Source organism: Diabrotica virgifera, chromosome 3 (assembly GCF_917563875.1).
Source record: "Diabrotica virgifera virgifera chromosome 3, PGI_DIABVI_V3a".
NCBI classification, from domain to species: domain Eukaryota; kingdom Metazoa; phylum Arthropoda; class Insecta; order Coleoptera; family Chrysomelidae; genus Diabrotica; species Diabrotica virgifera.
The window spans coordinates 78,310,636-78,333,267 of NC_065445.1; the positions used below are offsets into that span (position 1 = coordinate 78,310,636).

Genomic DNA, 22,632 nt, shown 5'->3' on the forward strand with positions numbered 1-22,632 from the left:
TAGGGTCAACCATACGTTATTGTTACATAAGATCGAACAGTTAGGTTTCTCTGATCCTTTGCTTAGTTGGATTCGAAATTATCTATTAGATAGAAGGCAGATAGTTCGTATTAAGAATTATTTCTCTAATGAAATTATAGTTAAATCGGGGGTACCTCAAGGCTCCCACTTAGGACCTATCTTTTTTAATTTATTTATAAATGACATAAATAAAAGTTTCAATTTTGCTCAATTTCTTCTATTTGCTGATGACCTTAAATTATTTCACATAATTACCTCTGATTTGGATCGCTACAATTTGCAATCAGATCTTAATAATCTTGTGGAATGGTGCTCACTTAATGGCATGGACTTAAATGCAAACAAATGCCATGCTATAACTTTTACTCGACTGAGAAACTTTGAAAATAATTCTTACTATATACGGGACACTAGGTTACAATTAGTTGACTCAGTTATAGATCTGGGTGTTATTCCTGACACTAACTTGAATTTCATCCTACACATTAATAGCATGGTTTCTAAGTCATTAAAGAAGCTTGGCTTTGTTAAAAGATGTAGCTATGACTTTACGACTGGTCGTTCTTTAAAAAATCTTTATTGTTCTTTGGTTAGACCACATTTAGATTATGCATCATGTGTTTGGTCACCTCAATATAATTGTCACATTAATAAAATCGAACAAGTTCAGCGTAAATTCTTACGTTATTATGCTTATAAGATGCATTTCACTGGTCAAAGTTATGAGTCTTTACTGCAAATTATTCGACATGACTCATTACAGAGTCGTCGTCAACATAAAGATCTTTGCTTCTTATATAACTTAATTCATGGTTATAAATTCTGTATCTCACTCTTAAATAAAATTGGTCATTAACCTTACAAACTATGGTTCAAGTTCCTATCTCTGTAAAACTATTAAATTAGCAAACACATTATCTCCGCATGTTGATTTCTTTATGAACGACTTTACTGCGTTTTCCACACAATTATTACATTTATATTTAACTTAATGTTTTAATTTCAGGACTGATTTGTCAATTACTGTTATTGTCTTCGTTCTAAGATAAGTTGTCTTTGTCAATTGCAAAATGTTTTAGATATTTAGATTTTATTACTTTATATTATAGGACTAGCTCTCAATTGTTAAATGAGAGCAAGTAATTTTATTATTGTTTATTATGTATTTACCAATTTTGTACTAGACCTTATTTTGAATTGTTTTTCTAGTTTGTGTGACATTTAAATTGTATTATGTACTAATGGACTTCGGTCCGTCAATAAATAATAAATAAATAAATAAACAAAATAATAAGCAAAATCTTAAAAAAAAATCTAATTACTTCTTTATATTGTAAATGTTAGACGATAAGAATTAAATAATAAATTTGAAACAATTATTTGCTGTTATTCGCAATACTAAAAATTATCATTAAATTTCCAGTAAAAGTGGCACTTATAATCCACTAGTTGGCGATACCAGCGAGACTCATAGCGTATAGCACATTCAGTTAACTGATATAGATGATAGTACATATATCATTAAATTCATATGATTATTTATATAATTTCGGCTTTAATTTTAGGTCTCCAGTATAAATGAACTAGACTCTAGCTTTGAAGACAATTATGAGCCTGTAATTTCAACTGAGTACAAGTATAGTGTCTTAACATCTTTAACACCAGAAGAAAAATCAGTAATAGATTCATGTGAAGACTTCGATCTTAAACACATATTGATCCTCAATAGGCAGAAGAATATGTCACTCATTGAACATTACAAGAAATTCAAAGATCTTCTAATAGAGTGTCAGAGTAATATGTCAGATATAAATAGGATAATTCACGAAAAAAATAATAATAAAAAATCGACGACTAGATCTTCCAAAGCTTGGAGACTGGGTGCACCTTATTTTAAAGATAAACTTAATTTTCCAGCACCTTTAAATGATGAGGCTTTACAAAAAAAGTTATGTGATGAACAGACCATTTATGATTCTTTAAAATCTTTTAACAGATGGTCTTCACATGAATGTGATTCAGTTACTAGAGCTGTTAAACTAAACTATAGTATAAATACACTTACTCATATCCGAAATGAAATCAAGAAGTTAGAAGGTTCCAATGATAGGAACAAAAATGAAAAAATTATAGAGTTGCAAGAGAAACAGAAACGGTTTGAGGACACGGATAATCTACCTATTCCTCCCTTGGGATCAGATGAACGCATTAATTGGATAAGAGTAGCTGAAGTATTTTTTAGAGGTAAAATTTTCTTTTTAAATCTTTTGGCATTAAAGTGAATATACATAATATATAATTATATATAATATGTTACGAATTAAAAAACAGCATTTTATGTTTCATTTCGGTTCAGAGGTGATCCACCATCCCGATACATAAGTTTTTGTGTCTCCAGACGTCTTTTTTTAATTTTTAATTTTACTCATATTTTGAGTACACGGAATTAACTTTCGTTGGAATTTTCTTGATTCGTTGTCTTCTTGCCTTATAAATTGTAAAAAGCAGAGATGAAGGATGTTACTAGAAAGTAGTTCCAACAGAATGTTCAGATTTATTTTTTTTTATTTAGAAAGTATAGCCGCATCCACCTTAATGGTGATTAGCGGCGGCTACAGAATACAAAGGCAAATTCTATAAAATATTCCTATAGATTTTAGAAATGTTACAATATTGTCCATTGAGTAATTAGTGCTCAATAAATTACTTGTACATTAGGTTTGTCTACTTGCACAAAACACGATTCTTAATGTACATGTCACATCTTTTCTATATCAGCACATACGGCAATTTCACTCGCGCACTGGTTGGCTTTTTCGTTGCCTGCAATGCCAATGTGGGATGGTATCTATAAAAATCTGATTCGTCTAGCGTTTTCTTGAGCCTGCATCAGTTCGAATTTTATGTGTTTCTCAAAATGGACATTGCGGATATATCTGTTTAAGGGTTTGAAGAGCGCTTAGTGAGTCACTTAATTAAGTTAACTGAATTAGAAATGCCATTAGAATTCATATGCATGATAGCTTTGAGCACTGCATAGAGCTTAGCAGATAAAATCGCAATAGAAAATTCAGAAATAAGTGTTTGAAAGGTTGGTAGTCGATGGAAAAATTTATCTTTATTCTACTCCAGTAGCTTAGTGAATTTTATTATATGAAAATGTAAGTTTACTGGCTAACCTGAGATGACTCGCCCTCGGATTCAGAGACCTCGTTACCCAAGTGTCGTAGGATTTTCTTTCTGAGAGTGGTGATAAAACGTTTAGATGATCTGTTTTTCAATTGTGTATAAACTTCAGTTAACATAATATGGTGTAATCGCATTAGGTCGGGAGTAAAATCTTGAATAATGATATCAATAGGATTTTTCGCGCCAGTAATATTGCTAATAAGAAGGTTCAGTTGGTCATAATTGAGGACAAAATGGGTCGAATGATTTTCGATAAAATTTTTGACAGGTTCAAGGTCATATGATTTTGATGATTTTGATGCTACATGCTCCTCGTCGCTTTTAATCTTTTTGGCTTTAGGTTTAGATGTAGATACAGTAAAGGGTTTAGCTGTATGACTTGTTTCTGGAGAAGTGAGAACCTCGCTGATACTACGTTTCGACTGAAGGTCGACATTAATGGCTATGGAGGTGTGCATGGTGCTAACTTCTTGACTTTCTTCTATATTAGGATTGTTCAGATTATTTGCTGAGCTTTCTTCGATAGGAATTAGTTCGTGAGATAGAATTGTAGCTGTAGGTTGAGGCATAGTTTCGGTTGAAGAAGAAGAGATCAGTTGACTGTTATTTGAATTTGCTATTGATTCCATTTTATCGGGACAGTTTGTGGCGATGTGTCCAGCCTTTTTGCAGGTATAACAGGCCATAGTTTCTAAGAAAATTCGATATGTTGTATTATCGAAGTCTAAAAAGGATGAGTCGGGTAAGGAGACATTGTGAGGACTAACGTATATTTGTCTTCTGAAGCTCAAAATATGATTGTATTCAGGAAGATTAGAACTGATTTTTAGGAAGGTGACTGGGGAGAGAAGATTAAGTCCTATTTTTTGTAAATAATCAGTTAACAAACTGTGTGGTATACTGGGACATACGCCTGATAAAACGATACGTTCGGCTGGAGAAATCAGTCTTCTAGCTTGTACAATATTATTCTCGATTTTTATTTGTCTGTGCTTTTGCATAAATTCGTCCACCAGTTGTTTGCTTGAAAGGTACATACATATCCGATTGTTCGATAATCGAGACGAAAATATAATATTTTTTGGTTTAATTAGATTGCCCAACGGAATTAAGTAATCTTGCAGCTTCGTATTTTCTAAGCCGCTGAAGACAATCGCTTGCAGTTTCGACAGGAAAGGTGTAGAAGTTGCTAATGAATAGGTTTTATTGGTATTTGTCTGAGGTTGTTGTACATGTTGCGAGTCAGAGAGACTCGAAATGTTAGGTTCCATTTTTAAATTTAACACGAGACATGTGTTCAAAACTAATACGGACCTGACCAGTAATTAAGCATGTAATTAAACCAGTAACAGAACTGGAATAAATTGTAGCTTATATCGTACTTTATTGATGTTATTAAATAAGAATTAGCCAAAACTGGTTTACCACGTTATGTTAAACAAAAATAATACGATGGATGCACGTACTGGTATCTAATAAACTTGTCACTGAACTATTTATAAATAAACTATTACTTTTTCTGCACAAAATTTGCAATTTTGTTGAGACCAGAAATAAACACACCCTTCGTTAGGTCATTCAGGGCCGTACTCGTTCAGATTTATTGTTTACATCTGGGGCTTCTCATTTCTCTCCATATCTAACAACTTGCAAATATTCTGTATTTATTTTACACAAAAATCATCTTTTGAGTTTGTCATCTTTGTCTTGACCTATACTTTGTTTCACGTTAAGAATAGAACGTTACTCTTACGGAGATCAGTGTTGACAAACCTCTCGCGCATTGGTGGATACTCGACTGCCGATATACGATTCATTCTAGTCAGTACGACGTGGCATCGCCGCGATTCTATCGTTCATAAGAAGTACATGGGGCTATCTCCGCAATGTTCTATTCTTAACATTGCGGAGACTATTTATTCATTCTTACTTCAGTCACAGGTTCACAATTTTCTCAATACATTTTTAATAATGATAGTGTAAAGTTGAATTCATAAATAAATTAATAGTAAGTCATTTTGATGGAGACAGGCCAGTATTCTTATCGTAGAAAGTTTTTACCTTTAACAGTTTTTCTTTAGTTTTCTGTATTATATTTGTTGTTCGAGTTATTTTGGAAGAAACTGCCGCAAAAATATTATGTATACAGGGTGTTTGGCAAAGCATGGGCCATAGCTTAACCTTAGATTTCTGAGGTTAAAATAGGTCGATTTAAGCTAATTTACCTTAGTACAAAAGTTGATAATAACCGAAATACAGAGTGTCAAAGTTAAACTTTGATTTTATTTATTTTTGAATATTTCCTGACAGGCATTGGACAACAACACGAAATTTGGTAAGTAGTGCTGGTATTTGTACAATCTACTAAATTATGTTAAACAAACGTTTCTGGCTACTACCAGAGGAGTACGACGGAGGATCGTGAATGGTTGACCCTTTCCAAATTCTACGCCACTGACGGAATTGCTATTTTAGTGCCATTTTTTGATTCTCCAATACTTTCTATGTAAAAAACATACTCTTCATTCGTAACGATAAAGCCATTAGTTTTCGAGATATTTGAAGTTAAAAACGAAGGAGCATAATACATTAATCAAAATAAGTGTCTTTTCATTTTTAACTTCAAATATCTCGAAAACTAATGACTATCGTTACGAATGAAGCGTATATTATTTGCATAGAAAGTATTGGAGAATCTAAAAATTATGCTAAAATAGCAGTTTCATCAGTGGCGTAGAATTTGGGAAAGGTCAACCATTCATTTTCCCCTGTCGTACGCCTCTGGTATTAACCACAAACGATAAGGATATGTCAAATAGTTTTATAGTACCGGGCACACATAGTTCTTAAAGTTTTAAATAAAGAATAAATTATTAAAAAAAAAAGAATACTTTAAAATAATTTGACATATCCGTGTGATACTTGACAGAAAGTGTAGGCACGTACACCCTACTAAATTATGTTAAATAATCGTTTCTGGCTATTACCAGAGGCGTACGACAGGGGAAAGTGAATGGTTGACCCTTCCCAAATTCTACGCCACTGATGAAACTGCTATTTTAGCATAATTTTTAGATTCTACAATACTTTCTATGCAAATAATATACTCTTCATTCGTAACGATAAAGTTATTAGTTTTCGAGATATTTGAAGTTAAAAATGAAAAGGCACACTTATTTTGATTAATGTATATGCTCCTTCGTTTTTAGCTTCAAATATCTCGAAAAATAATAGCTTTATCGTTACGAATGAAGAGTATGTTTTTTACATAGAAAGTATTGGAGAATCAAAAGATTGCACTAAAATAGCAATTCCGCCAGTGGCCTAGAATTTGGGAAGGGTCAACAATTCACGTTCCCCCGTCGTACGCCTCTGGTAGTAGCCAGAAACGTTTGTTTAACATAATTTAGTAGATTGTACAATACCAGCACCACTTACCAAATTTTGTGTTTTTGTCCCTTGCCTGTCAGGAAATATTCAAAAATAAATAAAATAAAAGTTTAACTTTGACACCCTGTATTTCGGTTATTATCAACTTTGTTACTAAGGTAAGTTAGCTTAAATCGACCTATGTATTTTAAGCTGAGGAATCTAACGTTAAGCTATGGCCCATTCTTTACCAAACACCCTGTATAATATATGCATATATTTGATTTCTTTAGTAATGGGTTTAGATTTCTTAAGAATAAAACCGTGAAGAGGGATAATTGTGATATATAGATTTTTGAGCTATCACCTACAGTCATTCATATCAATCATTCATATCGTCATTCCAGGTCCAAAAAGTCTGAATTTTAGTGATTTGGAGTTAAGTATCAGATTAGAAAGTGCTTCAATAGCCAATATTTACGAGCTCCACATTCCAAAATTTATCAATTCGAGGTGTTTTTTGATTTTTGACTTGTTACACTTTGGAACTGGTGTATTGATATTATACAGTGTGTCTGCGTAACTTGGAACCACACGGGAAACTTCTTTTATTATGAATTTTACGAAAAAAATTATTCTTCATAAAATGCTCTGCGTGGTCTAAAACCTAAGATGAAAGCGTTAACCTAACAATGTCGAAAAAGGTTATTGTGAAAAGTTGTTTGGAATTAAAACTATGTTGGAATGACAATTATATCCTTTTCGTTAATTTTTTTTAATTAAGCCAAAATTATTTAACTAAATTATTTCATTAAAAGCTAAATATTTACTAAAACCCCAAAAACAAATAAACTGCTGCCAGTATTTAAAATATAAATATCCATAGTAGACTAAGAGCCAGTGTAGGTGAAATTTGCTAATCATTTTAGGCACGATGAGATCCCATAACTTAAATAGTGGAACCTAAAAGATAACGTATAAACACACAAGAATCTACAGGTCGAGCAAGTCTCGTAAATTTCACGATTGCGAGCCACGCTTCACGCAACCGTGTTTGCGTACTTGTGTTTCAAGTTGCGTGGTCGTACGGAGTTATATTTACCAAATTTAAATATAATCGTTTTCAAAATTAAATCAATATGTCAATATGGCTACTGGGTGTAAAAGATAAATCTTATTCTATCTGTTCTTAATGAGTTTTAGATAATTTTAGTTGTATTTCTTTGTAATTTTGTGTTGTACAAAGATTAATTTAACATTTTCTCTGGAAGTATTCATTTAGAAAGATAATTTTGTGTAACTTGATTGCTTGATTCTGTGGTGTGAAGGTGGTTAAACTTTTGTTTTATTTTTTTTTGTTTTGTTTGTTTTTGTTGTTGCGAATATATCGCAGAAAGTTTTTAGATGAAGTAATTGTATGATGAAGATAACACAGAAAATACAAGAGGGCAGCATACTTTGCAAAACAACTGTTACAATTTGAAATCAACAATTTGTTAAGTTGTTGTCTTGCAGAGGAATATTTATAATCAATGCTTGCAGGTAAAAAAAGTGACTTTTTAAAAAATTATATCTTGGAAACTAAAAATTATTTTTATTTATAATTGAAACATGTAAAAGTATAGTACTCTCAAAAAAATTTCAGCCAAAAATATTCATTTTTGTAGAGTTGACTGCAATTTTTCGACAACAGCCCTTTTTTGCCGTGAGCAGCATAACAAGTCCAGTCTCATCTGAAATCAAAGTTTCTTGTAGTTTATACCTCTGGCTAGTGAATCAACAAAGGATTTTTTATTAGATGAGGTCATTTTTGTTTTATAAAAAAAACTACTTTAAAAATGAGAAAAATTGGGGTCAAAAATGTGTTTAAACTTATGTAAAATCTTCAAATTTCATTTTTTTTTAATTCCTTCGTTCATATTCTAGCCAGAGGTATAAACTACAAGAAACTTTTTGATTTCAGATGAGACTGGACTTAGTTATGCTGCCAACGCAAAAAAACTTAAACTCTACAAAAATGAATATTTTTGGCTGAAACTTTTTTTGAGACTACCTTAAGTACTATACTTTTACATGTTCCAATTATAAATAAAAATAAATTTTAGTTTTCGAGATATAATTTTTTTAAAAAGTCACTTTTTTTACCCACAAGACCCCTTAAAAAAATGTTTGGAAGAATATGTTTGATGGCCAAGATGCATACATATATTTAGAAGGAAAGTTCCTGATTTCTGTAGTATAATACATAATACCGAAGAGGAAGTAGCCCTAAGCGCCGGACTCCACTTGCGATTTGTAGTTGTGAAGATTGAACACATTCTTTCAAATAGAAGTCAATCCATGATTATTTAGTCGCAAATGGATTGACTTGTATTTGAAACAATGTGTTCAATCTTCCTGATTACAAATCGCAAGTGGAGTGCGGCGGTAATAACACCAAAATATTCCATATAGGTCCATAGAAGGTACACAGACATTGAAAAATTCCTGGAATATCCCCGAAAACATGTTCCCTGAGAACATCCCAGGAAAATCCTGTGTCAGCATTTTAAACATTACCTGAATGTCTTATTGGAACATTCCATGAATGTCCACGAATGTTCTCTGGACATTCAAAATATATTTTGTAGACATTCCCTGGATATACCAGAAATACAGTGATGAGCGCTCTAATAACCGGCAAAATAGCACAAAAGATGTATTAAGTAGTGAGATAAAAAGACATGAAACTAGTCGAGCTGGGAAATTTAGCGATATTAACTTATACATTTAGATTGTATTGATTGTGTACCACCTTCAGACGTATCAGACGAGTTTGGAAACTACCACTGTCACAGTGACAGTTTTAGTTGACATACTCCTCCGATATGTGTAAAGGTGGGATCAATATAACGTAAATTTAAAGGTTAATTTCGCTAAATTTCCCAGCTCGACTAGTTTCATTTCTTTTTATCTCACAACTAAATATTTTGCCGGTTATTAGGGCACTCATCACTGTACATCCTTGCTGATGTGACAATACCTCCTATCTGTTTTTTCATGAGTTTTGTATGAGAGATGGAAAAACATGTTTTAAGGTCACCTCCTGTGTTCATATGTAAGTTTTGACTTGTTTTGTAGTTCATAGATAGTTTAATTTACTACAAAACAAGTCAAAAAATATCATATGAAAACAGGAGGTGACCCTAAGACAAGTTTTTAGTCTCTCTTACAAAACTCATGAAAAAACAGATAGGATGTATTATTACATCACTGACGATATGTGGCCATACCAAATAATACATCCTTGATAAATATAAACATTTTTATTGAACAAAATCTTTTCATACATTTTTTTAATGCAATTTACTGATATTCCTAAATATTTCAAAAAAATGTGTCACATTTGCTTTGTAAACCTTTCTTTTGCCTTTCGTAGCCACATATTCCGTTTCCTTCCTGGTTTTTTTGTAGACCACTTCTCTCAGCTGATTCTAAAAAAAATAAAATAAATGGTAATTTTTCTATCCTTTACAATTAACAATCAGAAGAAATATTATTTACAGATAATGATATGTATAATAATAATAGGTTTGTTCTAGCATCAGTTTGAAACCATCAGCGAATAGTGGACCAGCGCGAGTAGAGGGGATCGCACTGGTGACTGTATTATGTTCTTTTACTGACCAACTGTTTGCTGATGGTTTTTGACTAGTTTGACCGTTTGCTAGAACAAACCTAATAATAATGAATATTTTGTATTTTGACAATGACATCTGATGTGGAAGTCAAAACATTAATAAAATTATTTTTTCAAGTTAACTTTCACATGCGCGTCTTAAAATTTAATACTTATATCATAAATAACTATTAAAACTATCTTAAGAGGAAACAGTATAGATCAACAGGTAGCGAAAATGTGTTCCAAGATTGCGGCTGTAATTTTGAATATTTTTTCAAGATATTTGGCACACATATTCGTAATATAATAAAGAATGGCGGTACAGAGCCCAATTTGAAAAATATATTAATATGTGGAAATTACTCTGTAATTAAATACAATATAAAAAAAAACGAGCTTGTACCGCCATTAAGAAGAACAAAAAAATACACTTTTTTCAAATACAACTTTTTTTATCCGATTTTGTGTTATTTTGGAACTACTAAAATTTTTTATTTCATTAGTAGTTCCAAAATTACACAAAATCTAGGCATCGGATAAAAAAGTTTATTTGAAGAAAGTGTATTTTTTTGTTCTTCTTAATGGCGGTACAGGCTCATTTTTTAAATATTGTATAATTACAGAGTAATTTCCACATATTAATATATTTTTCAAATTGGGCTCTGTACCGCCATTCTTTATTATTTTACGAATATGTGTGCCAAATGCCTCGAAAAAATATTCAAAATTACAGTGACAATCTTAGAACACGTTTTGGCTACCTGTTTATCGCTACTGTATTACCTTAAAACATTGCAATTTGCTAAACCAGTATATTTTACTCTACTACTACTCTACTAGCTACCTCATTTTCCACTGTTTCTAAAGACTTGTTTACATGGGTAGAGTTTTGAGGAGAGTAGAGTAGTGGTAGTACTCTACCAAAAATGGCTTGATACCATTCACGTGAGGAGAGTACAAGTATAGTACTGATGCTAGTATAGTGAAACCGATTTTTGTATTTTTAAACACTCTTGATTATAAGTGCACCTTAAATTCTTAATTTTTTGCTTAAGCTTGTTTACTCCAAAGCCCCCTTTGCCATTCTTTCGACGATTTCATCCTCCGCAGCTTGCTGCAAACTTTTATTTCTGTAGTATACACTACCTAAATTCCATAAACACTGGTATTCGCCGTATTATAGCTCTACAAGTTTTAAAGTTTCATCTTCGGTGAACTTCATTTTCACTATTTACACAAAACACAATTCCAGCCAGAATGACAGCGCCCCCATGTACTCTCCTACCTACTCTATTCTGCCATAATTGAGCGTGTTCCATGGGTAGAGTGTGCAGCCGAGTAGACATTTTGGCAGTAGTGGTGGTCATAGAGTAGTTACTTTGCCATAGGTTGCCAGTCACTCTACTTTAACTCCAACTATACACTCTACCAGCTATTCTACTGTGCTGAGCATTTTTACAGGTAGAGTTACTCTACTCTATCAAGTACTTGCATCATTACTCTACCCGTGTAAACAAGTCTTAAATCTACTGAATGAAAATCTACTTAATCTTAATCTACTCTTAATGAAAAATGTCTAAAATCATTTACCCACCTAGTATTATTGTAGAATTTAAGACAGTCCAGTGCCTTATAAATAATTTCAATATGAATATTTTTCCCTTTAATTCTCCTTTGATACCACTCCATTTTAGATTTTGGGGAACTTATTTCATTGTGTTTATAGACCATATTTATTGAAGGAACCCAATCTGGAGATTGTTATTATCTATTAAGTCGGCTGGTTTTCCTATAAGATTAAAATGTTAACATCTTCAAAAATCGTTACTGTTGTAATTGTAACTTACCAGATATAAAATGATTACAGCAGACAGGACAGGAAAATTTTCATTTCGCTAGTAAAACCTGTACATTGTATTGCATTTAACCATTGTTGTCTCTCAGATACCTTATTTAGTTCAGTTTAAAAGTGAACTTTATCTTGACTTTATCACATTTCACACTTCAAAACACAACACCAATGAAGCATATTATCTTTCTAAATGAATACTTCCAGAGAAAATGTTAAATTAATCTTTGTACAACACAAAATTACAAAGAAATACAACTAAAATTATCTAAAACTCATTAAGAACAGATAGAATAAGATTTATCTTTTACACCCAGTAGCCATATTGACATATTGATTTAATTTTGAAAACGATTATATTTAAATTTGGTAAATATAACTCCGTACGACCACGCAACTTGAAACACAAGTACGCAAACCCGGTTGCGTGAAGCGTGGCTCGCAATCGTGAAATTTACGAGACTTGCTCGACCTGTAGATTCTTGTTATAAACACTGTGCCGTGAGCACTTTAGTGGCACATGCGTCGACAGTGGCGCATCAAACTTACCACTTTTGGACGAGATAAATAAATTAAAAGGTACACCTCTCACTACCAGAATTCAATTTTTTTAAGTTCTATGTGATTAGCAAATAAGACTCAGCCTACATTTCAAAATATTCACACCTATAATTGAGTCTTTTACAAAACATGTCTTTTTTTAGTATGGTATAGTTAGACCCAAACCCAGACATCCAAAGTGAAAGTTATCCTCCAACACAAAATTGTTCTATATGGTCCACATAATGTTCAGAAAAAAGTCACACCATTTTGAGCGTCGGGTTTGGGGGGGAGAGGGGGGAGAAATCTGCAAATTCGTAGTTTTTTACGTTTTTCGTCAATATTTCTAAAACTAAGCGGTTTAGCATGAACAACCCTCTACACAAAAAATTGTTCTACATTAAATTTGAAATAAAAAAGACCCTATGCATAACCCTTCTAAAATGAACGGTTCCAAAGTTACGGAGGTAGTATAGTATAATTGGTCCAAAAAAGGCCTAACCCAGACATCCAAAGTAAAAGTTTTCCTTCAATACCAAATTGTTCTATATGGTCCACATATTGTTCAGTAAAAAGTTACACCATTTTGAGCGTCCGGTTTGGGGGGGAGATGGAGGAGAAGTCGGTAAATTAGTAGTTTTTTAAGTTTTTCGTCAATATTTCTAAAACTATGCTTTAGCGTAAGGAATGTTCTATAGAAAAATTTTCTACATAAAATTTAAAACAAAAAAGGTTCAGTACATAATTGTTATAGAATCAACGGTTCTAGAGTAACGGAGAGTGAAAAGTGGAGGTTTTCGATACTTTTTATATTTACCGATTTCTCCCCGCTCTCCCCCCCAAACCCGACGCTCAAAATGGTGTGACTTTTTTCTGAACATTATGTGGAGCATATAGAACAATTTGCTGTTGGAGGATAACTTTCACTTTGGATGTCTGGGTTTTTTGGTATAGTTATATCATAAATATTGCCCAAAAAATATAAAAAGTATCGAAAACCTCGACTTTTCACCCTCCGTAACTCTGGAACCGTTGATTTTATAACAATTATGTATAGAATATTTTTTGTTTTAAATTTCATGTAGAACATTTTTGTATATAACATTGTTTACGGTAAAGCATAGTTTTAGAAATATTGACGAAAAACGTAAAAAAACTACTAATTTACCGGCTTCTCTCCCATCTCCCTCCCAAACCGGGCGCTCAAAATGGTGTAACTTTTTACTGAACAATATGTGGACCATATAGAACATTTTGGTGTTGGAGGAAAACTTTTACTTTGGATGTTTGGGTTAGGCCTTTTTTTGGACCAATTATACTATACTACCTCCGTAACTTTGGAACCATTCATTTTAGAAAGATTATGCATAGGGCCTTTTTTATTTTAAATTTATTGTAGAACAATTTTGTATAGAGGGTTGTTCCTGCTAAACCGCATAGTTTTAGAAATATTGGCGAAAAACTTAAAAAACTACGAATTTACCGATTTCTCCCCCCAAACCCGACGCTCAAAATGGTGTGACTTTTTTCTGGACATTGTGTGGACCATATAGGACAATTTGGTGTTGAAGGATAACTTTCACTTTGGATGTCTGGGTTATGCCATCTTTTGGATCAACTATACTATACTATTTTATGGACCCGTAAGTAAAGTGTGCATAACCTCAAAAAAATTTTTTTCGGAAAAAAGCGTATAACTTTTTTTTGGGGGATGGCTGCAGGTCTATTTTTTTAATCTTATGTATTTTATTAAACACTATATTTTTAATTTTTATCAGATTTTTCCGTAAGGCGCCATCTTTAAAAATCCGAAAAACTGTTTTTTGGAGGGTTTTTGGGATTTTTCCTATTTTATAGATTTCAAAATAGATCAAATCAATGTTTTTATAGGTTATATAAAAATTGAAGTAACTGAGTCCCTTATAGTGCAGTCACTGAAGGTGGATATGAGCTATTACCTCCGATTTCGTTGAACCTCAATATATTTGCATGCAAATTGGTGAGTGGTTAGAGGATAGCTCAATGAACAAAGGTGACATGGTGCCAACTTGCGCTTTTACCCTGGGGGTGGATGCCACCCCTTTTTGGGGGTGAAAATTATGTTATTGAAAATAACCCCATAATTCGATAGAGGGACAAATTCTAAGCAAAATTTGTTATATAAAGTTATTAAAATAAAATCAAAACTTTTTGAGTTGTTGAAGATCAAAGAAATAACTCAGAAACTATAAGTTTTTTCAAAAAAGTCATTATTTCCAAAATTTAAAATAATAAAAAATGAAATAAACTCTTTCCCAGAAAAATATTTTAATGTTAACTAAAAGTGAGTTATAGGTAATTGAATATATATTTTTTTCGGCAAGTAAAAAAATCTAAGTATTCAAGCTGAAATAACGGGAAAATGATGCATTTTATAACGTAAACTTAATAAACATTTGTCAAAGTACTTAAAAATATCTAGCAAATAAGCCCCCGAACATGTTGATAGCATTAAAATTTAGGCACAAAATTTTTTTCAAATTTTATCTTTTAAAAATTTTTTCAAAAAATGTTATTGTTTTTTTTAATAACTCCGTTTATTTTTACGATATCAGGTTTATCTAAAAACCGTTAGAAAGTTAATTTCAACGGCTATTTAACTACGTTAAATTTAATTTTTTAGACCTCTTACTTTTTTAAAAATAAAAGTTTAAATGGCCCCGGTTGCATGGTTTTCACAACAAAATTTAAGATTTAAACGTTTGTATCTCGGTTATTTTTTACCCTATGGAAATAGTAAAACAGGTAAAATATTTGACACAGAAAAAACTAAAATTTGGGTATATATCATTTTTTACGTATATTGAGTATTTTTATTATCAAAAGAATATGAAAATTATAATAATTTTAAAAATTATGATTTTTTTAAATTATATCTTTTTTTCAAAAATATGCATTCTAAACCGGTCAAAATTATTGAAATAATTACTTATGTTAATATAAAGAAGTTCTTGTAAGGATTTCTATAAACTTTAATTTTTGTGGAAATGGCGTATGTTTTATTTTTCACTTTTTCCTAAAAAATTCAAAAGGGTTCTTTTATTTACATCATAATTTGCTTAATTTTGACGCTATTAACTTGTTCTGAAGCTCATTTAATAGGTATTCCAAAGTACGTTGACAAATGATTAGCAGGTATATTTTATACATTGTATCGTTTTCTCGTCATTTAAGCTTGAATCTTTGAGTACTCGTCGAAAAAAATACACATTCAATTGCCAATAACTCACTTTGAACTAACATTAGTTTATTTCTTTAAGTGAGGAATGTATTCAGTTTTTTATTATCATCTATTTCATTAATAATAACTATTTTGTAAAAGCTTATAGTTTTTGAGTTATACGTGAAAAACCGATTGAAAACATGCATTTTTTACGAAAAAATAAAATCTTTGGTCTTTAATAACTCAAAAAGTGTTGATTTATAATAATAAATTTATATAACAAATTTTCCTTATAATTTGTCCCTCTATCGATTTATGGTATTATATTTAATAAAATAATTTTCACCCCCGAGAAGGGGTGGCATCCACCCCCAGGGTAAAAGCGCAAGTTGGCATCATGTCACCTTTGTTCCTTGAGGTATCAATTACTCACCATTTTCATGAAAATCGATAGAGGTTCAACGAAATCGGAGGTGAAAACCTTCAGTGACTCCACTATTACAACATTTGAAAATGGGAGAAACACGTTCAAACCCCCAAAAAACCCTAAAAAACTTTTTTTGATTTTTTCATATTTTTCAAGGCGAACCTTGAAAAATATGAAAAAAATTAGAAATATAGTGTTTGAAATAAAATAGATAAGATTAAAAAAAATGAATGTTGTTCTGAAGCTATTTCCTTGTGGCATTTTGATAATTTACTATTCTAAACGGGAAATAAACCACAATTTAAAAAAAATTGGTGTGCAGCCATCCCAAAAAAAAGTTATAGGTTTTTTTCCGAAAAACAAATTAAAAAAAGTTTTTTGAGGTAATGTATTCCTTAGTGTAACCTTTGGGTCCATAAAAAATAGACACGTTTGTAAAGATCTCAACTATGCGTGTGAATTTTTTGAAATTTGATTGCATCCCACCTAAAAAAAAAACGAAAACTGAAGTTTTTGACGGTGAGGGAAGGGGGAAGGGGGTGGTGAGTAAGAATTACACTGAGTCTTATTGGTTAATTACATAGAACTTAAAAAATCAAAAAATTGAATTCTTATAGTGACGGAGGGTACCTTTTAACTTATTTATCCCGTCCAGAAGTGAAAAGTTTGATAGGCCACTGTCGACGCATGTGCCACTAAAAAGTGGCGGCGCAGTGTTCATAAGTTTTCTTTTATGTTCTACTATTTAAGTTATAGACTCTTATCGTGCTTAAAATGGTTAGCAAACACCTATACCGGCTCTTAGAGTATAGGTGGGCTCAAAGTGTTATTAATAAAATACAAATTTTTAGATAAACATACCGACTTCGAATGTCGTTCAATGTGGCATATGTTCCTTCATCCTCAACTAAATAAGTCACCTTGGCGCTCCGAAGAAACAAACAAAATGTTAGCTTTAGTTAAAAAGCACAAACGCCAAAACTGGGTTGAAATAGCAAAAGAACTTGGAACTAATAGGACTTGCTTCAGTGTTTTTATTAATTATATCAACAATTTCCACAGTAAACTTAAAAAGGGAGGATTTACACCTGCCGAAGATAAAAAATTAGCCAATTTGGTAAGGAAATTTAGGTAAGAAATCAATCTTAAAAATATTCAGTCTATACAGGGTACGCCAAACCCCTGGTTTTCTTTGATTACGGTTAAACTATGGGATATACAAAAAAATTAAAAAAGAACAAGCTTGTATCAGAGACGTCTATAATTTAAAATTATTTTGGATTATACATGGTGAGTCAGAACGACAGTATAAACCAAAGTTTTGTTTTTTTAATAGAACACCCTATATGTCAAATCATTTTTGAATATATTTTTTTAAAATATAAAGAGTTTCTATAAGGTTTAATAAGTCTATAGGTCTAAGTTAATAATTTTCGACATATTTACACTTTTATGGAGAAAAATGGTTATATTTAAAGGGCTTTGAATTATGTTTCAAAGGTAATAGAAATTTAAATGGCACGTCAAAGTTTTTCTAGTCCTAGTATCATTTTTAAATAATTTAATATCTTTTACATATATAGCCGTACAACATACAGTGTGATCACTATTTGCAAATATAAAATTTTCTCATTTTTTAATGAAACATCCTGTATATTAGTATTGCCTTTTGTAGTAAATATTACAAACTTTCTTTTGGTTTAATGTTGTATGTACTTAGCATGTTTCGTTTTGTAGATATTTAAAAAGGAACTATGTATAGATTTTTTCTATACATATAGTTCCTTTTTAAATATCTACAAAACGAAACATGCTAGGTACATACAACATTATGCCAAAAGAAAGGTTGTAATATTTACTACAAGATGCAATACATACTAATATAAGGTAAATGGGCACCCCGTGAATGTATTGATAAAATAACGTTGCCGTGCTTTTAGTCACAAAAAAAGTAGTGCTGGAAGTGACCTTGACTCTTGACTTGCCCATCATCCAAATTCCGCCCTCGCCCTCACTGCCCTCAGTTTGACTGTGAATTTTGCCGTCTGTGGTTTATTGTACAATCCGACAAACGATAGCTGGCGGGTGACCTTGAGCGAAAATACACGAGAAATACACAATACGAAAAGGTCAGCCGCCAGCTCTCGCATGTCGGCTTGTAAACGGTTGTGAATTTGCGCGCCAAAATAACCTCAAATTATTAGATTTACTAAGAGGTGAGTTTTTTTAATACCTACTTTTTATCAAATTTATTTAGTTTTGCATTGTGGTATTGGCTTTGTTTGTATATTTATGTATAAAATTATTAATCAAATCTCCAAAAATATAAAAAAATCATCTTATTGGTTTTGAACATGGGTGCCCAAATTAGGAACAGGAATGTTATCAATGTACCAGTAATGGGCAGTGTGCCCAACTTGAGAAATGTGGTATTAGGTGGCATTGTGCTTGTCTGTAAAAGTCCACTGGATATAAAATACATAGATACGGTCGGCAGTATCACAGAAAAACTGGTTCCAATAATGGGCACCCATGCCCAATATAGGGACATTGTCAGTGTCCATCATAGGAACTCCAAATCATATTTTTATTTTGTCGTTCAACTTGTCTCCCTTATCCAATGATTTTTTTTCTATTTTGTTTCAGCATCACTATGTCATACAAAAAGTACTCTGAAGATGTAATCAAATTAGCCATACAAGAAGTAAGGGAAGGAAATTCGATAAAATCAACTGTCAAGAAACATAATATATCACGACCCACACTTCAATGGAGGTTAAAGACAGATGTTTTTGTGGCAACACGCAGGGCCCCCCCCCCCCACTGTATTTTCTCTCGATCAGGAGCTAGTTTTTGTTTACTGGATCAAGGAGATGGCTAAAAAAGACTTCCCAGTGACAAAAAGCACATTAATGTTTAGCGTTGCTAAAACTGCAAAAGAATTAAATATTACTTTTGGAGATGGAAGCAGTGACCCTGGAAGAAGAAAGTGGTATGCAGGGTTTATGAAGCGCCACCCTGACGTTTTCAATTGTACCAGTCAAAACTTAACAGTTCAGAGGCGAGCAGTAACTCATACAGAAATAGAAAAATGGTTTCAGGTGCTACAATACGTAACTGAAAATAATTTGAGAGGAGCATTGGAAGATCCGAAAAGAGATTTTCAACTATGACGAAACTGCCTTTTTTCTCAATCCGAAGCCTGGAAAGGTTCTGGCGGAAATGGGCTCTAAATCTGTATACACGGCATCTGGTGGCGATGAAAAATTAAATTTAACTGTGCTCCTTACAGCCAACGCCGCTGGAGAACTTGCTCCACCGATGGTTGTGTATAGGTATACAAGATTACCACAATTGATCGTTTCAGCCAAGTCACCCGAATGGCCCATTGGTAGGTCAGAAAACGGATGGATGACACATGAGACATTCTATGAATATATAGTAATTTTTTTTCATCCTTGGCTGACGAATAACAATATCGAACGACCAGTTTTACTTTTCATAGATGGCCACAGCTCCCACACTTGGATGTCATTGGCTACCTTTTGTGCAGCCAACAAGATTGAACTTATATCACTTTCACCAAATGCGACTCATATACTACAACCTATGGACGTTGCTGTTTTCCATTCACTTAAGCTCAAATGGAGGCAGGAAGTTGCTGATTGGCGCATGGCACATGAATGTCGACAAGCAGAAAAACTTAATTTCCCGACTATTTTAAATCACATAGTACACAAACTTGCACCAACAGCCATACAAAACGGTTTTAAGGCATGCGGTTTAGTACCATGGGATCCAACGGTAGTTAAAATACCAGAAGTGTCACAACATAAGGCCCAGAATCCAGTTCAACAGTTACAGTCTGTTGGTGTCCCTCATGATACATTCCTTAAAACTCTTGAGAAAAAAATAGTACCACCTAAAATACAACAATAGGGAACTTGCACATTTTTTTATTACATAATAATGTTCAGTTTTGTTTAAAAATGAGATTTCCAAAATTTCACGCTTCAAAAACTCTAATAACTTAGAAATACATATTTAAAGTCTTCTGCTGTATAAAATAGTTCAAACGACCCGTGACGTCACATAGTTTTACATTAGCTATTATTATGGTTATATTTCGCTGTGTCTAGGTACACGCTAACGTGTACGCAAATAAAAAAGTTAGGTACACGCGAATTAAACTTCATCAAGCCAGTGACGTCATTATTTAGCGTGCGCAGTGACTGTATATTTTGGTACATGCTATTTTGATATGTTTAGTGTTTGTTTGATAGAAAAATATTTATTAAGGGAAGTTAAGCAGAACTATTCAGATGTTTCAAACTTAATTGTAATAAATCAATGTATGTATATATAAAAGTATATATTTAGGTTAGCAAAATAAATATATGTATTTAGTTGACATGACACGTACAAAATATTGTTAAAATAATTTTTATACGTAAGTTAATTATTATAATCAACTATTATGTAAATGGGAAATAAGCCACAATTTAACTAAAAAAATGATTTTATTAACGTTTCGACGTCCAAATCGGATGTCATTGTCAAAATACAAAAATTAGTCAGATTAAATAAATTATTAGAAAAAAGCGTTTACTAAGCAACAACATTTTTGTTTAATTTAATAATATTTTGTATTTTGACAACGACGTCCGATTTAGACGTCGAAACGTTAATAAAATCATTTTTTTAGTTAAATTGTGGCTTAGTTCCTATTTAGAATAGTTGATTACAAAAATGCCACAAGGAAATAGCTTCAGAACAAGTTAATTATTATTGTGAAAGCTTTAGGTCTTCCTTTTATTTTAATTTTGGACGGTAATACTATTTCACTTATAACTAAATAAATATATATTAATTTATAGTCTCTTATCTTTTTCATACTGTTTTAAAATGTTGTTAAACTCATTAAAACAACTAAATAATTGTCCGCACTGCATAGTTAATTTAAAAACAAACACTAAACAAATAAAAAATAAGATATCTCTTTACTAATCAATATTAAAATTAAAGTGTAATCACAACGCGATTAAACAAATTCCAACACTCTGACACTCTAACTTTTTTATTTGCGTACACGTTAGCGTATACCTAGACACAGCGTTATATTTAGGTATATTCTTCTTCTCCTTCTTTAGCTTATTGGCCTCCACCTACTTGGGAATTTGGCCAGCTCGTCGTCGGCGAATAAAGAAAAAATATTTATATTCTAATGACATTTATCGTATGTCGTTGTAATAATATATACCAGTTTGTTGAGATTGGAGTTAGATACAGTTTTTGAAGGAAAGGAAAGAATGTTTACTATTGAAAATAAAACCATTTTGTAAAAGTACAAATTTTCTATGAATAGTTCAAACGATCAAAACACTTTTAACGTCACATAACTGTATTTTTTACTGACGTTTATAATGTCTAATTTAAAATTTTATACAGTACGTAAATCGTACGACTGGACATAGGGAATACACATTGAGAGAATTGTGGCAACTGCGCTAACCTGTATTAGTTGAAGCTTCTGTTCGAGTACGAAATTTTTGGTACAATAGAGCTGTTAGAACGAATAGAATGAGTGAGTTTTGAATCAAGGCTGTCCATAAATAAATAAAAAATAAAGTTTATGATTAATGAGTTAATAATTTTACTTTAATTTTTAAATAATTTTTATTTAAAAACTAATTTGAAAATTAAACAATTTTCCCATTCCCTTAGGCCAAAAAGCTAGTACATTGTCATATTTTGACGTTTATTTATGTCAGTTGAAATGAGTTGTCAATTTTGAGGTTAATGCCCCTTAATGCTAACAACCATATTGTCATCGAGAGAGCTCAGTTGCCACAATGATCTCAATATAATACAATATATGTATTTATGTATCTAAATTTATACAATGTATGTTCCCTATGTCCAGCTGAACGATTTACGTACTGTATATACAATTGGTGTAGAATGTAAACATACAACGGCGTGACGTCACGACGCGTTTTGGGGAGGCTGGTATAAGTTAAATTTTTAGTCGTCTTTAGGGGCCAAACGAACGACTAACAAAACTTTTTTATCTTTGATACAGGTTCTAAATTATGTTCTGTTGCGATTTATACCATTTTTTCGAATTTAAAATTTTATGCAAGTTCCCTATTTGAAAAAAATTTAGGAGACTGGCGAAGTGATATAAGAGATTTTTCTTTGTACTACTTGTGGCTTAATGCAAAAAAAATCTAACATTCAGAAAGTTAGGGAATGTATGATTGTTCAAAATCCAGAACAGCAGGAGGAACTAAGTGGTCCTAGTGTATCCCCAACTCAAGATGATCAATTAGCGGGCCCTTCTACAGCACCAGATGCTTTGATTGATGCTGGTA

The 22,632-nt window shown here is 32.1% G+C and overlaps 1 protein-coding gene across 1 annotated transcript in view; it reads left to right on the forward strand.

Moving 5' to 3' along the window:
• LOC114335970 (snRNA-activating protein complex subunit 4) overlaps positions 1 to 22,632 on the forward strand; it is a 78,295-nt gene that overhangs the window by 11,514 nt on the left and 44,149 nt on the right. The window contains exons 3-4 of the mRNA XM_028286271.2: positions 1,587 to 2,265; positions 17,110 to 17,389. Coding sequence (XP_028142072.1) covers positions 1,587 to 2,265; positions 17,110 to 17,389 — 959 coding nt within the window. The remainder of the gene's footprint in view (positions 1 to 1,586; positions 2,266 to 17,109; positions 17,390 to 22,632) is intronic.